General features: G+C 38.7%; 1 protein-coding gene across 1 annotated transcript; it reads right to left on the bottom strand.

The window, feature by feature from the left end:
- Positions 1-7,454: 7,454 nt before the first annotated feature.
- LOC141628130 (uncharacterized) lies at positions 7,455-7,946 on the bottom strand. Its single transcript, XM_074441309.1, has one exon. It carries the CDS (start codon positions 7,944-7,946, stop codon positions 7,455-7,457), a length of 492 nt encoding a protein of 163 aa, XP_074297410.1.
- Positions 7,947-17,775: the final 9,829 nt, after the last annotated feature.

Here is a 17,775-nt window from a genome sequence, read left to right on the forward strand (position 1 = left end):
TATTCTTTTGTTTATGCAATTTCGTTTATGACTAGTAATTTCATATTTCACAATTTCGTTATAATCCGAATTTTCATGATGAAATATACCGATATTTCCCACAGAACAGACATTCTAGTTCCCTTTTCTTATTGTTAATCTCTCTTTTTATTTCCTCTTACCTTTAATCTTGTTTAGTTTAGTCAAACAACTCAAAACCCCTACTGTGACCTTAGACAGACCGAATAGACAAGTATATAGTGACCGCCTCCCTATGGAGATCAACCCTACTTACCGCTGACTTATGTTAGTAGTAGTTAGGTATTTATTTTTGTTACCTGACGACGGTATCACTGAGATCCATACGGATTTTGTTAGCGATTGCCGCATTTCATGATTATGAAATATGGCAAATGGATGTCAAAACCGCTTTTCTAAATGGAAATTTAGAAGAGGAGGTGTACATGATACAACCCGAAGGTTTTGTTGATTCTAAAAATCCTAACAAAGTATGAAAACTTAAGAGATCCATTTATGGACTTAAGCAAGCATCAAGAAGTTGGAATCATCGATTCGATCATGTGATAAGAGTGGTTTCACTCGAAGTGTTAAGGAACCATGTTTATACATGAAATTTAGTGGGAGCAATGTTGTATTCCTAATCTTGTATTTCGATGACATACTACTCATTGGAAATGACATTTCGATGTTGTCTTCGGTTAAGAAGTGGTTAGGTAACCACTTCCAAATGAAGGATTTAGGAGAGGAACAACGCATATTAGGTATCCGGATCCATAGAGATAGATCCAAGAGGATATTGGCACTAAGTCAAGAATCTTATGTTGATAAGATTCTTCGACATTTCAGCATGGACAAATCCAAAAGGGGATTGGTACCTATGGTACGTGGAAGAATATTGAGCAAGTCTCAATCACCCTCAGAACCCCATGATGTTGAACGCATGAAGTTGATCCCCTATGCTTCCGCTGTTGGATCAATCATGTACGCCATGATATGCACACGTCCTGATGTCTCGTATGCCTTGAGCATGACGGGTAGATATGAAGGAAATCCAAGTGAGAGTCACTGGATAGCCGTCAAGAACATCCTTAAGTACTTGAGAAGAACTAAGGATTCTATCTTAGTGTTTGGAGGAGACACCAAGCTCCGTGTTAATGGTTACACGGACTCAAGTTTTCAAACGGATAGAGATGACATGAAATCACAAGCCGGTTTTATTTTCATGCTCAATGGTGGTGCTGTTAGCTGGAGAAGCTTCAAGGAAGCTGTGACTGCGGATTCAACAATGGAGGCTGAGTACATTGCAAAGATCGAAGCGCCAAGGAAGTCAGTATGGATCAGGCAATTCACGGAAGGTCTAAGAGTAGTACCTACCGCCAATGATCCCATCACTCTCTATTGTGATAATAGTGGGACGATCTTCCAAGCCAAAGTGCCAAATTCTAGTAATAGATCTAGACATGTACTTAGAAAATATCATATAATTAGAGACTTCATTGAAAGAAAGAAAATTGCGATATGTAAGGTTGGGACGGATGATAACATAGCTGATCCGCTCACCAAGCCTTTATTGCAGGCTAAGCATGATGTACATGTTGCATCCATGAGAATTAAACGTATGCCAGTTTTATGTTAGATTTTGATATGAAATAAAAGAGTTGTTTTATTTGCTCATATGCATAATCACATTTGTCTTTTATTTTTCCATTACTTTGTCATATTCAAATGGGTTGTGGAGACAAGATTGAACCCCATTAATGTGAACTAAATTGACATAGTAATCGCCCATAGTCACTTATATGAGGTGACCTCTCGAAGTGACTAGAGTGTGATGCGATTGATGGCAAATTTAAGTGCCATAGAGTCATATGAGAATGACTAGTCGATCACATAGGCAGACTGTTAGGAACCCTTTGTCGGGCTAATGACCGCTTATAGAGTTCTGGCAAATTTATATAGCCTGGTCGTGGCGAGAGCTACTATAGTATTCTAATGAGTCGATTCTTTTGACTAAAGACTGTTCGCCTAAGGTGGCACAGTTTCAGATTAACTTTGATTTATGTTACTACGACCTTTGTAAATGGGGTCAAATGGGCATATTTTGGGTTATGATGGTTGTGGCTAGTCGAAGGGGATAGTGCGATAGGAATTGTCCACCCCTTGTCAGGGTTAAAACAATATCTCAGGGCCACTCGAGGAGTAATGAACTGGAAATGCTGGCCACGCTCGGAAGGTATCTATGGTAGATAACTCCGGTCAATCAGTTATTCTCCAGATCGAGGAAACCACTCTCGATATGATCACTTGCAAGTAGGACCTGAAATACACCTTGCATTGAGTGGGAGATAGTAATTGGACAAGATAATTGGTGACGCACACTTGTCGAGGACAAGTGGGAGATTGTTGGAATAAGTGTCCTCCGACAATAGTGCTATCACAACTGTCAATCATAATGATCACATGTTTAAATCTCATTTTAAGAATACATGTGGGATGTAATATTTTACAGTCAACTGGTCCACACATATCGGTAATGATTGGCTGAATAGAGTTTGACATTACTGTCGTGCGACGGTGGTGATCAGTTGATCCCCTTAGGTCATACCTAAAGGGTGACGCTCTTAATTGATTATTTAATTAATCGTATGTCAATACGGGTTAATTAAATTGCTTAAAATTGACGGATGATTTTGTGAGTAAAAATTGACGTGACTCATTGTAATTCGATTAAATGAGTTACGGTCTAAGTAATCAAACTGTTTTATTACTTAGATTAAATTATTGTTTACGAAACAATTGAATCAGAATGAATAATTTATTATAAATACAAGTTGTTGTAGTTTATAATTATATGACCCATTTTGGTACAAGTAATTGTGAATTACTAATTATTTTTGTATGTGACATATTTAATTAATATGATGATTTATAATATGTTAAAAATGCATTATAATGTAACATGTCTTGTAACATGTCACATATGTCACAATTGACAAATGACAAAAATAAAATGGACTACCATTTTATGGGATAACCGGTTTTAATGAAGGGAGTAGTAAGGTTGTGTTTTTATATTTTAAATGTCTAAAAACAAAATGATTACCCACCTAATACTAGCCATGCAAACCTATTTTCTTGGGAAGAAAATGAGCATCATGCATTGGCCTAAAAACCTCCCTTCCACCCGGTTTTTCATAGAGAAAAACAAAAGAGTTTTCTCTTATTTTTACACTACATGTATTGATATTTTAGTAGTGTATTATTCATTCATTTTACTCTCTACATTTTGTGAAACATTTTAGAGAAAGAAAACCACAAAAATTCTCTCCTCTAAACCGAAATAGAGGAGAGCAAAATAAATATTTTGGGTCAATTTTAAGTTAGATTAATAATATTTCTAGTTCATAATATTATTAATTATTAAGAGTAACACCTTGGGTATATGCTTTTGGGAGAGGTTCTAATTTGAACCTTGTTCATCCATTGTTGGAAAGCTCAAGAACTAACAAGAAGGAGAACTTGTTGGTGCCCAAATGGACGAAAATAAGATGGTGAGAAACCGGGTTTTCCTTCTCTTTTTATTAAGTATGCATGCATAAGATCTTGTATTTATTTTATGACTAAATAAATTAATTCATATATGAGTATTTAAAATTATAAGATTAATGAATCCAACAGCAAGAAGGTATTCTATCTCATGGATGTCTTGTTGTCAGTTGAAGGGGCGGAGTGAGACTCGCTAATTGTCTTATATCGGCTATGTTATTAGAATAATTTAAATAAGGGTCAAGTTTTAGTCACCTCTTTACTCGAGATGAGAAAAGGTTCGGTTTGGGGATATTTGATGTGACTCGTATTTTCACACATTTAGTCCCCTAACTAGCCTTGTTTCATATGATTTTACGTGATTATTTAGGTCGTTTCTTGTCTTTAGCTTCATATTATGAAAATTCTATGAGGTTTGGTGCCTTTGTAGGAGGACAGCACTAGTCTCTCTTAAATGGAGCATTATGGAGCTAAATTGATTACATCTAACGACCAAGCATCAAAGAGGAGACCGAAACTAAAGGCCTTAGTCAATAATAAGTTTCTGAGCAATCGAGAGGAATCCCCACGAGTCTAGGCCAGCTCCCACGACCTAGGAGGCAGCCAAGCAAAATCAAGAGAGAAAAGAGAGTGAGCTAAGGCGAGCTAAGGCGAGCTCACTAAAGGTCGGGTAAGCTCAAATGGAGCTTGGGCAAGCCCGTACCAAGCTCCCACGAGCCAGCTAACAGAACTGACCTCGAAAGGAAGAGGTCATGGGATCTGACCTAGCTCTAGCAAGGCAATGGATTTTCTTAAGGGGCCTAATCATCATTTAAGCCCTTAGTTAACCTAAATCTTGTACTTAATATAAATACCTCATGTAATTAGAACTATAAAAAGAGGAGGAAATCATAGTTTAGCTTATTTAGACTACATTAATTAGCTTAATTACATCTTAATCCTTCCTTAATTATTGCTCAAATAATCTTAGATCTAGCTTGGTAATTGAAGACTACTTGGGTTTTGTATTGGAGAATTGACAACTCTTCATCATTAATCAAGGCTCTCTTTTATTATTCTTCCATTTCCTTTGTTTATCTTAAGTTGGTACAATTCCTTTACTCTTTACTTAATCTTTTACTTAATCTTTTGTTAATTGTTTTACTCAATCATCATATTTATACTTGTTAAGATTTTTGACACCATTGATGACATGATTACCATGATGATGTGTGAGTAGTCTTTTAGCTAGAGTTAGTGGGGGATTAGGGGAGTAATCATGGGTTAGATCAATGCTTAATGAGTTCATATGAATGATTATATGTTGTGTTTTCAACTTATGCACATGTTATGCTTGATGAAATGCTTGATTGATAACCTAGCATGATTCTCTAACCTTTTTAACAAGACTTGTAAGAAATAAATCAACTCAAGGATTGTTAGACAATGTATATAGTTGAATAGGGAGATCCAAGTCGTTGTAGGTGTCGTAAGCTATAAATAAACTCAACTCCAAGACTTAAGTCTCCCTAGGAATTATAAGATATAAATCAACTCGATTCAAACACAACTATAATCGTTTGTATGACTCATTATTATGATTATACCATGTTTCCCCTATGAACCCATGACACCCTACTATTTTTAATCACTTGTTTACATCTCTATTTACTTGCGTTGTTATTCATTTGTTTACTATTTCTTTATAGTAGTTTAGCTTACAACTCAAACCTAATTGTGACCCAAAGACATAGCTACTTGCATTAGATAACCATTTGATAAACCGTCCCTTGGTATCCGACCTCTACTTACTCCTTTACAAGTAGTTTGTTAAGTTTATAAATATAGTTTTGATTTGATTGTTAACGACGTGACTCGGTTACATTTGAATTGTTATTGATTGTTGGTTATATTCAATTGTTGTAAACATGACTGGGAGAGCATGTAACACCCCCATAAGTTGGGATCCTTCCTCAAGGCAACCCCAACACTCAAGAGTGTCGCAAGACTTGGTTTCCCAAGTTTGAAGTGCGAACATACGAATATAAAGCAATTTAGGACAACGATTTAAATAGATAAGTTGTAGTTAGATAATTAGTTACAAGTTAAGGGATGCAAATAACATCCCATTTAGTTAAAACCATATTGAAATAAAAGCTGGAGTCTAACGAGTCAAAAACTAGACAACAAGAGTGATGAGAACAAAGTGAAGACCGCTCCCAAGTCTCTCCATATATGCAAAGCTAACCTTTCAATTCACTCTCCCCATATGAGCGAAAATCATCATATGGTTCACCACAAACATTTGGAAAGCACTTTGGTTAGCTCCAATAATACAAATGTTCATGAATGGCATGCTACTATGATAATATACATGAGTATGTAAGTAAAGATTAATACAATGGTGCACGATAATTCAAGTATCCGCCCCAACACACCGATGTCAGGGACACGCCCACGACACCGCATCAAACAACTAGGTACTCGGAAAACGTTCATGGCACCGGGCCCGAGAGCGACTCGGATCCCCTAGCAGATGTCGTGTCTCAACCACACGAGTCCCTCCAAACGTAAGTCCTTAATGTGCACATCCCTCTTGAAGTGGAAAGCTCCAAGAGGCGACTCAAGCGTAAGACGGTTTCCAAACTGTCTTACGTCTCCTTAACAACCATGTATCATAACCAATAGCAACCCAACACATTCTCCAACAACCAACACCGCATAGGATGACAATCACAAACAAGTGGTATGCTTCTCAATTAACACAACTCATGACATGTAATAAATGCTCAATTCAATAATAACTCACCCTTTTGTACCAATATCTCATAACCATGTTATAATGCAATCTACCTAACAATGTGAGACCAACCATACTTAGCCAAATTTCCATATGTATGAATATTACCAAATAATAACATACCATCATACCCTAATTACCATTACTCATGTTATAATGCAACTACAATGTCCATAATGCTAATTAATCCACAAATAAATATCTATATCATCAAATCTAAGTAGGGAAACCCTACCTCTTGCTAGTCATCAATCAATCAACCAACAAAGTTAGAAGGGCGCCTCAATGAAGTCTCCTCCTACATAAATTATGACTACTATTACTACTAATTACTATAACAATAATAATACTAATTAACTCCCTTAATTATCCTCATTAATTAGTCACAACCCTAATTAATTATAAGACCACACACTAGATAAATTAAGGTCTAATAAATAAGAATAAGGAAGAAAGGTTAAGGATTTACTTACAAATGCTAACAAATGAGCAAGAACAAGAAATGGAAGACAAATCTTCAAATGTGTGAGCTAGATCTTGAAGGATACAATGTATAATGTTTTTAGAGGTTTTTAGAGAGTGGTAGGGTAAGGTGAGGGTGATTTAAGTGAAGGAAATCAGAAAAGATAAGAGTTAGAGAGTGATAGGCCACCTACCACAATATCATGCAAAAGCTGGACAACGACAGGTCACTTGATCGAGTGACCAGTTCACTCGGTCTAGTGAACCCTTCACTCGGTCGAGTGACGATTTCCCCTACCCTGTATAAAAACTGAAAGACTTACTCGTTCGTGTAGACCCCTACTCGGTCGAGTCAGACACTACTCGGTTGAGTACTTTGACCGAATAAGCCTCTAAAAGCATGGGTGCTACAATCTTCCCCCCTAAAAATGAACTTCGTCCCCAAAGTTCACACCTGACTCAAAACAAGGTGCCTCAAATACTATACTCTATATCCTGTGATATCCCTAAGGTACTTGATGATAAGTACAACTCTGACCAACACTACCGGCTCCCAGGTGAGGTAAGGACGACTAAGTACTACTAAAGGTTGGAGAAACGAAAGAACTTGCACTTGCGTAAAACGCCCCACCCCTGTAGAAACAAGGTTACGACCTCGTAACCAAACTCATTTCTGCCTGAAAAGGTGAGGATACCGGTCTTTCATGGTCTCCTCGGCCAACCACGTAGCCTCCTCTACTAGATGGTTAGACCACAAAACTTTCATCAACACCGTCCCAGCGTGTCTTGTTTTCCTTATCTTCAAGTCTAAGATCTCCTTGGGCGTTTCCACGTAAGTTAAGGCATCATCTAACTCGATCATTTCCGCCTCAAGCACATGTGACAAATCACTTATGTACTTACGCAATTGAGACACATGAAAGACATTGTGAACTCGCTCCAATGCCGGGGGAAGTGCTGAACGGTAGGCCACTTCCCCAACTCTCTCCAATATCTCATAAGGCCCTATGAACGTTTGGCTCAACTTGCCTCTCCTCCCGAATCTCATCACTCCTCTCATGGGCGAAACCTTAAGTAAGACCTTATCTCCCGCCGCAATTTCAACGTTGCTTCTCCTCAAGTCGGCATATTTCTTTTTCCTATCTTGTGCCGCCCTCATCTTTTCTCGGTATATATGCACTTGGTCTATCATGTTTTGGATCATTTAAGGTCCTAACAAGACGGCCTCGGTGATATCATCCCAACATATTGGACTCCGACACTTCCTCTCATACAAGGCTTCAAACGGCGCCATGCCAATGCTAGAATGTTAGCTATTATTTTAAGAGAACTCGATAAAATTCAACCTATCTTCCCAAGAGCCCCCAAATTCCAAAACGCAAGCTCTCAACATGTTTTCCAAGGTTTGAATGGTCCTCTCCGTTTGTCCATCCGTTGCCGGGTGGAAAGCCGTACTCATTTTCAATTGAGTACCCAAAAAACTTTGAAGCTCTTGCCAAAACCTTGAAATGAATCGTAAATCCCGGTCCGACAAATAACTTTCGGAAATCTATGAAGCTTGACCACATACTTTCAATAGGCGTTTTCTAATTCCACCTTGATCTAAGTGTCTTTCATTGCAATGAAGTGAGGTGATTTGGTTAATCTATCTACAATGACCCAAGTCAGGCTGTTCCCTTTTTGAGTTCTTGGTAATCCGACTATGAAATCCACATATATCGTCTCCCACTTCCATTCCGGAACATTTAGCGGTTGGACTTTCCCTTATGGTCTCTTGTGTTCTCCTTTTACCTTTTGGCAATTCAAGAATCTTGCCACAAATTCCGCCACTTCTCTCTTCATGTTTGACAATAAAAAATTCTTCTTAAGGTCCTTGTACAACTTATCACCACCCGGATGCACCGAGTAAGGTGTGTAATGGGCTTCATTCATGATCTTATTTTTAAGCTCTTTATCACTTGGTATGCACCACCTCCCTTTGAATCTAAGACTTCCGTCTCCATGCAACTCAAAACTTGAGGTTTCACATCTCTCCAACACTCCTTTCCACTCTCGGATCGTTGTATCACTTGTTTTCTTCTCCCGTATTTCATTGTACAACTCGGGTTCTAAAGTTAAGTCTCCAATTGCCCCCTTTTCGTATCATTTCAATACCCATCTTCTTCACTTCTTCATTTAGGCTTAGCATGGACAAAGCGTTATGATACGTGCATTTTATATAGTCTTTTAGCCTAATTTATGCACGTATTTCTATGCTTTTATCGTGGTTTTATGCTACGAAATGCCCCGAATATGCTACTTTGGGTTATTTTGTCTTATTTGCAGGAATGAACCCAAAAGTAGTGAAATCAAGCCTTTTACCGTCCCTTTAGCATGCATTTGGATGAAGAGTAAATTTGGAGTGGGAATGTAGCTATTTTGAGATACGCAAAGAACAAAGATAGCTAGGCGAGCAAAGGAAGAACTTTAAATTGCTAGTACCTACTTTGGAGAGTCATATCTCGGGTTCTACAATATATATTCAGGTGATTCCAATTGTAGATGAAAGTTTGTCCTTTTAGCTTTCCAATGCCACCGGAATCACCCTGTTTGCCCAAATAACGAAGAAATGGCAGCCGTTTGAAGTTCAGTGCGCGAAGCAGAAAATTGTGCGCTGGAAAGTACTCGATCGAGTAGAATTATGCTCGATCGAGTCCTTTTTCTACTTGATCGAGTAGTTGCACTTATTGATTCACTTGATCGAGTGGCTATTCCACTCGATCGAGTGGTTTACGCTTTAGTTTACTCGATCGAGTGGTTTTATACCACTCGATCGAGTGGTTTCGTTGATGCGTTGGGCTTTTTAGCTTTAATTCCGTCAATTAGGTTAATAAATCCTATTTTTCTTATAAATAGGAGTAGGACAACATTGTAAACCCTCCCCTTTTTTCATCTGACACTGTCAGACGTTACTTTGCTCTATCATTGCTACTGATACTTTGTTCCTAATTTCCGGATTAATTCCATTAATTCTTTCTTCCCTTTTCTCTCTTTAATTTAATATTTATTGTTCCTTCTTCTTCTTTATTTCTTGTTCTCATTTATTCCATGTCTAGCTAATTCCCCTTAATATGTTAGGATTAGGGAAGCCGTGGTAGAAATATGTTAGGATCGACTTGATTAGATTAGTCTTGCGATAAGAATTGTATTAGGCAATTTAATTGTTATTAGGTTGAATGAATGCATGCAGAAGACCAATTTATCTAGTTAACCCCGACCTGGATCGAAAGATTGGAAGGGAAGGCTTGCTTAATTACAATAGGTGATACCTAATTAGGGCGAAAGCTAAGTTAGGAGACCCTAGGGCGGTTTAAGGACCGAAAGGTGACGACCATAGCTCTTCTTATCGATCAATAGTTTAATCGACTCAGTTGACCCGATAGTGTAGCTGCCACGGTAGACCGACTCCTAGCATATTTCTCTCTTTTATCTGTTAAATTCTCTTACTTCTCTCTCTTGCCTTAGCTTCATTAGTTTAGTTCCACAATCAAAACCCCCAAATAGTGACATTAGACAGATAGGATAGACAAGTAGATAGTAAACCGCCTCCCTGTGAAGATCGACCCTACTTATCGCTAGCTTCTGTTAGTTTTATTTAGGTATTTATTTTTGGTACATAACGACCGTATCAAATTTTGGCGCCGTTGCCGGGGAGGCATCTATTTATTTATTTGTTTCATTTTATCTGTTTTTAGCCTCAAGGGATTTTTCCCTTGAAGTCGTTCTAATCTTTTTCCTTAAGTGTTGTTTTGATAGGCCTTACAGGTTCTACCTAGACAGTTCTAGGTGAAAGATTGTCATAGGGAAGGCTTGAGTACCTTTGACCCGTCACCTATGTCCCATTATATGGCACAACAGTGATTTATCTGGAGATGTGGTGTCCGAGCATAATGCAGTTTTTTGTTTGGCAGAGAATGACGAAGTTTACGCGTTCCAACAGCGTAGTCAGCTAGTCAAGCAGCTGTAGTTGTGCCGCCACATCCACCCTATCAATGGCCACCGCAACAAGATCCTCTTGATGTACAAGAAGAAGAAATTGCGGAGCTGAAATCTCTATTGGAGACACTTGCATCTCATATGCAAGTGAGGCAAGATTATGATAAACGCACTTTTTCGCGACTTGATAAGCTCGAAACTGACATTGCTCAGTTAGTAGCTGAGATGCAAGAAGAAGAGGTATACCTTGCTGAGAGCGGTTTTTCCCCTGAGGAAACCGTGTTGCCCAATGCTGAGGATGACCTCTATGACTCGGATGACGAGTTTCTATCATATTTCAATGCCTTACGCGAAGATTTCAGCCCTGTCCAGGAAATATCACTCGATCGAGTGACTTATATTAGTCGATCGAGTGAAATTTCAGAAGAATCAGTCGATCGAGTAGTTTAAATCACTCGATCGAGTGAAAATCAGGAGGAAAGTGCTCGATCGAGTAATAATTCTACTCGATCGAGTGAGTTGGCCATTGGGAGCTATGATTCGTCATGTGGGTTTGATTTAGATGACGATTTTGACGATGATAACGGTTACGGTGAATCCTCTTATTCAAAGCCGAGTTAGATGCACTTGAGGCTGAGATTTACGGGATTCCACTGAGGGCGACGAAAGGACAGCTGAGTCGGTATTTGCTCCTAGCACGGATGAGGTATTACATTCTTTTGTCAGTGATTCCATTGTTGAGAGCAACCAACCTGCGGTAGTAAACGATAATTTTATTATTGTTTGTTTTAACAGTATATTGCCTCGTTTGACTCGTGCTATTTCTTTTAGTGTTATACCCTCTTCCATGTGGACATATAAATTAACAAATTTTCACCGTACATGTCATCTCAAAATTGCTAATCTGAATCGGGACACTAATATATCGTCTATTGCTCCCACGCTCCTTTATTTCGTGGATAAATTTAGGAGCTCACATAGGAAATTTGTTAGACTTAAACGGTTGTTTAAATTTATTTCCTATTTCTATATTCCACTTTGGTGCTACTTACATTTCTCTGTAGCACATGCGCAGATGTACGATCTAATGCTGCGCGCTTTGAGCTGTTTTGATTATGATTAATTAGAGAGCCTCAAAGAAAAGAAGGTCGAGCGGGGACCTGTCTGAAGCTAGCGCTACCCGGGAGGCAACTCGGCGATTTTATTTTGCTTTTTATTTAATTTCAGTTGTAATAAATGGTTTTTATACCATAAACTATATCAGTATGCTTGCTTAGTTAGTTTGCGGGCTGTTTTTCATTGCGCCTTTGCAGGAATTCTACTCGATCCTTAAGCTGCAGAAAGACGAGTTATCGAGTAAAAAAAAAAAAAAAAAAAAAATTTTTTTTTTTTTTTACTCGATCGACCGCTTTTCTACTCGATCGACCACTATTCCTCTCGATCGAGCTATCTTGGACGCCCATTGCTTGACTTAGCTTCTTGTGACGATGTTTCGGAGCTATTAGTGACCTCCCACGTTGCTGGCTGGTTTGGGGAAGTCCCTTATTTGCGTACTCTTGTAAGTTTTCCCGCATTTACTCTCTTTCTCTCCTAATTTGCATTTCCTTTCCATGTTTTGGTACAATGAGGGCATTGTACGGTTTGGTTTGGGGAGGTTATGCATCCATATCTGTGTCTGCATTTTATTTTCATTGCATTTCAGTTATCACGTTTAATTTATGTTTGCATTGTTGTTTATTTTTGTTAAAAATTCAAAAATTCCATAAAAATTGAAAAATTGTTAAAATTCAAAAAATTTCATGTTTATTTTTGCATATAGGTTGAGTCGGAACGGTAGATTTCAATGTTGAAATTGCACTTTATCTGTCTTTTTGCTTAAGCCTTGCATTAGACTGTTATTTTTTAGCTTTGTCTTATTGCATATCTACGAGTTAATGTTTAATTTAGCTGAACGAATAGACTTGACCTGAAATTTTGGCAACCTACTTATAATTTCTAAGGAATTAGAGCCTTATAAACTGGTGTCATTTATGACCGGTTTCATGTAGGATTGTGAGTAGTTACTCCTTGCATAACATGTATCATCAATTTGCACGTATATGAAATTCAATTGCTTTTTGCCTTCATACATTCGGGTTAGTGGTTGGTGTCACATGCAGGGAGGTGCTTACATTTTCCCTTTCTTTCATTTTTACCCATTAAACTCCACATTAGCCAAATTTGCCTGTTGACCCTTAGCTACATTCCAAATTTAGCCTGCCTTGTTAAGCTAGTTTAGATTGTTCTGCGGTATATTGTCTATTGTATCAAGTTTGGCTTGCATCTATTGACTCGGAGTTGGTAACTTATGAAGAAAAGGAGGATGATGAAAAAGACGTGAAAAAGAAAAAGAAAAAAGTTGAAAAAAAAGGAATTCGAAAATGAAAAAAGAGAAAAAAAATTCGAAAAAGAAGAAAAGAAGAAACCGAAAAAATCAGAGAAAGAAAAAGAATGAAGAAAAAGATGTTGTTTGTTGAAGCGGTTTCACTCCTATGCTTTATTTATATCATTTGAGGAGTGTTTCTAGTTCGGTTTGGTGAGATTTTTTGGCAAATGAAGGGCATGTGCTTAATTCATAATTGAGTTGGAAACGGATGTTGATATATGGTTTTGTTTAGGTACTAGCTTGGCCGCCTATACCTCCACATTTCCATAAAATGTTTTGCCTTTTCTTACCCATTGCCTCACTTTACCATATTTTTGTAAGCCCTCAGCTGTGACAGGACCTTGTTGGGTTGGAATGTGTGTACGGTATCTAGAATTGTCTATCATATTAGTTGCATGCATGTTTATGTGGGTTGTAGTGTAGGTGAGCGACTATTTTTCTTTCTCTCTTACATATATATGTTCACCCTTTGCTTCATGAGAGAAGAGTGACCTGTGAGAGTCCATTATCAAAGGTCTTGCAAGTTCGACGGTTCAGGTACTTTCATAAACATCCTATAACTCGTTTGCATTTGACTGTTTGCTATAAGTGCTAGTTTGCTTGCATTAAATTGGTTTAAGTGGGCATTTGTAGCTAGCTCTGAGTTATCTTTTCCGTTCCATTAGTTTGCATTTAGTTTACTCGGGGACGAGTAAAGGTTTGGTTTGGGGAGATTTGATACGTGCATTTTATATAGTCTTTTAGCCTAATTTATGCACGTATTTCTATGCTTTTATCGTGGTTTTATGCTATGAAATGCCCCGAATATGCTACTTTGGGTTATTTTGTCTTATTTGCAGGAATGAACCCAAAAGTAGTGAAATCAAGCCTTTTACCATCCTTTTAGCATGCATTTGGATGAAGAGTAAATTTGGAGCGGGAATGTAGCTATTTTGACATGCGCAAAGAAGAAAGATAGCTAGGCGAGCAAAGGAAGAACTTCAAATTGCTAGTACCTAATTTGGAGAGCCATATCTCGGGTTCTACAAGATATATTTAGGTGATTCCAATTGGAGATGAAAGTTTGTCCTTTTAGCTTTCCAATGCCACCGGAATCAGCTTGTTTGCCCAAATAACGAAGAAATGGCAGCCGTTTGAAGTTCAGTGCGCGAAGCAGAAAATTGTGCGCTGGAAAGTACTCGATCGAGTAGAATTTAATTGTTATTAGGTTGAATGAATGCATGCAGAAGACCAATTTATCTAGTTAACCCCGACCTGGATCGAAAGATTGGAAGGGAAGGCTTGCTTAATTATAATAGTTGATACCTAATTAGGGCGAAAGCTAAGTTAGGAGACCCTAGGGCGGTTTAAGGACCGAAAGGTGACGACCATAGCTCTTCTTATCAATAGTTTAATCGACTCAGTTGACCCGATAGTGTAGCTGCCACGGTAGACCGACTCCTAGCATATTTCTCTCTTTTATCTGTTAAATTCTCTTACTTCTCTCTCTTGCCTTAGCTTCATTACTTTAGTTCAACAATCAAAACCCCCAAATAGTGACATTAGACAGATAGGATAGACAAGTAGATAGTAAACCGCCTCCCTGTGGAGATCGACCCTACTTATCAATAGCTTCTGTTAGTTATATTTAGGTATTTATTTTTGGTACATAACGACCGTATCACGTTACACAAGGAGTGCACCGACTTCCTACTCAAGGCATTGGCTACCATATTAGCTTTCCCTTCCCGGTATACTATTTCCATGTCATAATCCCCAATGAGCTCAATCCATCTTGTTTGCCTCATGTTCAACTCCTTTTGGGTGTAAATGTATTTCAGTCTCTTGTGATCAGAAAACACCTAAAAGGTCGCACCATAAAGGTAATGCCTCCAAATCTTCAAAGAAAAGACAACGGCTCCCAATTCTAAGTCATGGGTCAGGGTAGTTCTCCTCATATGACTTTAGTTGCCGCGACGCATATGCAATAACCTTACCGTTTTGCATTAGTACACATCCTAAACCATTCTTTGAAGCATAGGTATACACTTTAAAAATTTCACTCCCTTCCGGCAAGGCCAACATCGTAGCCGTTGTTAGGCACTCTTTTAGGGTCAAGAAGGTCATCTCACAACTCCCGTCCTACTTGAAATGGTTTTCCTTCTTCATCAACGACGTCAAAGGCCTAGCGATCTTAGAGAAGTATTTCTCAAATCATCGATAATACCCGGCTAGACCTAAGAAACTTTGTATCTCCGCCGCATTTTTAGGTGCTACTCACTTTAACACGGCTTCAATCTGGTAGGGTCCAAAGCCACTCCTTCCTTTGATATCACATTTTCTAAGAAAGCCACCTTCCCCAACCAAAATTCACATTTAATAAGCTTGGCATAAAGTTGATGGTCTCTTAAGGTTTGCAACACGATCCTCAAGTATGCTCTTCATGTTCCTCTTTGGTCTTAGAGTAGACAAAGATGTCATCGATAAAGACCACCACAAATTTGTCTAAGTATGGCTAAACACGCTATTCATGAGGTCCATGAATACGGCCGAAGCATTTGTCAATCCGAAAGGCATCACCACTAACTCATAGTCCCTATACCTTGAGCGAAATGCGGTTTTCAGAATGTCCTCATTCTTGATTTTCAATTGATGGTAGCCCGACCTCAAGTCGATTTTGAAAACACACCGGCTCCACTAAGTTGGTCAAATATATCATCAATCCTTGGTAACGGATACTTGTTCTTGATGGTGACACTATTCAACTCTCGATAGTCAATACACAACCTCATATTTCCATCCTTCTTCTTCACAAATAGAACAGGTGCTCCCCACGGTGATACATTAGGTCTAATGTACCCCTTATCCGCTAATTCAAAAATTTGCTTATTTAATTATTCTAACTCCTTTAGACCCATCCGTACGGGGCTTTAGAGATTATTCCCGCTCCCATTTTCAAGTCCACACCGAACTCTATTTCCCTTGGTTGAGGTAATCCGGGCAATTCTTCCGAAAATACATCCTCAAATTCTCCCACTATTGGTATATCTTGAGCTTGTGGTCTTTCCATACTAGTGTCCCACACATGAAACAAGAGCATAGGACAACCCTTCTTTAAACAAGTCTTTAAGGTCATTACCGAAATGAGCTTCACCTTGGGCTTAAGCAAGTAGCCCTTGTACGATACTCTAGTACCCTTGGGTCCTTTCAAATCTATTTTCTTTTGATGACAATCTATATTAGCATTGTGCTTACTTAACCAATCCATCCCCAAAATTACTTCAAACCCATCTAAAGGAAACTCAAAAAGATTTACCGGAAAGTTTGTTTCGTGTACCAAAACTAACACCTCTTTATACACCTTTGAACACACAATAGACTCTCTCGAAGGTAAGAACATGTGTAATACCCCTTATTTTAATGACTTATAATTATGAATTGAGCATTTAATAGTTATAATGATAATTATAATTAGTGGATCGTGTGTGAGACGGAATAAAATAATAAAATAACGGATGAGTCGGGAATTGAAGTTTGGCCGTGTATAGACGTGTACTTTTGGCGTATGATACTCGTGTTGTGAAAATAATAATAATACTACTACTAATATTAAGAATAATGAATATTATAATAGGAAGTTTCCTAGTTGTTTCCCTACAACTCAACCTACCACTATAAATAGATGAAGGGAGCCTCACCATACAACCTTATTGACTCATAAACACAATAAAATTAAAAAAATAGGAGAAATGGAGATCTAGAGGAAAGGAGAAGGAAAACTAAAGTAATTATCGTCTCAAAGGTAAAACCGTCTTAAAAATAATTGAACTCGTATTTTCTATTCATTTAATCGTGCCCTAGAAAAACCGTGTAACCACCATTGACCATGACTTTTACCCTAGTTATAACAACCCAACCCGCCACCGTCGTAACACAACCCCAATAAGATGGGATGTATACCTTTGGGCCCATAATTTGTCCTCACATAAGCCCAAAAGCACAAGGCCTTGTTACTTAGTGATGAGTGAAAGCCTTTATAAATATCTCATAAGCCACGCAATTTCCCGATGTGGGACATCTTCCCTCTCAATCTCTTGGGGTGTTACAAACTTTCCCGCTTAAATAACCAACGTCCCCGTTGTGCCCGTAGGCTGACCGCAGCCAAGCCCAAAAATCCTCCTGCGCTAGGTGGGTGACACGAGTACTCCTGACCACAGGCTCACAATACGGTCGCTGGGTTGCTCTGATACCATTTATAGGAACCCGATCTGCCACCGTCGTAACACAACCCCAATAATATGGGATGTGTACCTTTGGGCCCATAATTTATCCTCACTTAAGCGCAAAAGCACAAGGCCTTGTGACCACTCTTGGGGTGTTACACTAGTGCTTCCGTGGACCACCGTGACCTAGCCGAGCCTACCTTTAACCATCGTTGACCGACTTAGGGTTGATTTGAAGGGTGGTTGTGCCGAGAGGAGTAACACGGATTTTGAACCCTTGTCTGGACCCATCTTGACCTCGGTTGGTTTGGGATGGTTGCTGGTGGTTGGGTTGACCTTAGTGGTGGCGCTAGGGTTGTTAATGGTGGTAGCTTGGGTGGGTTGTT

The sequence above is a fragment of the Silene latifolia genome, chromosome Y, assembly GCF_048544455.1.
Source record: "Silene latifolia isolate original U9 population chromosome Y, ASM4854445v1, whole genome shotgun sequence".
NCBI lineage: Eukaryota > Viridiplantae > Streptophyta > Magnoliopsida > Caryophyllales > Caryophyllaceae > Silene > Silene latifolia.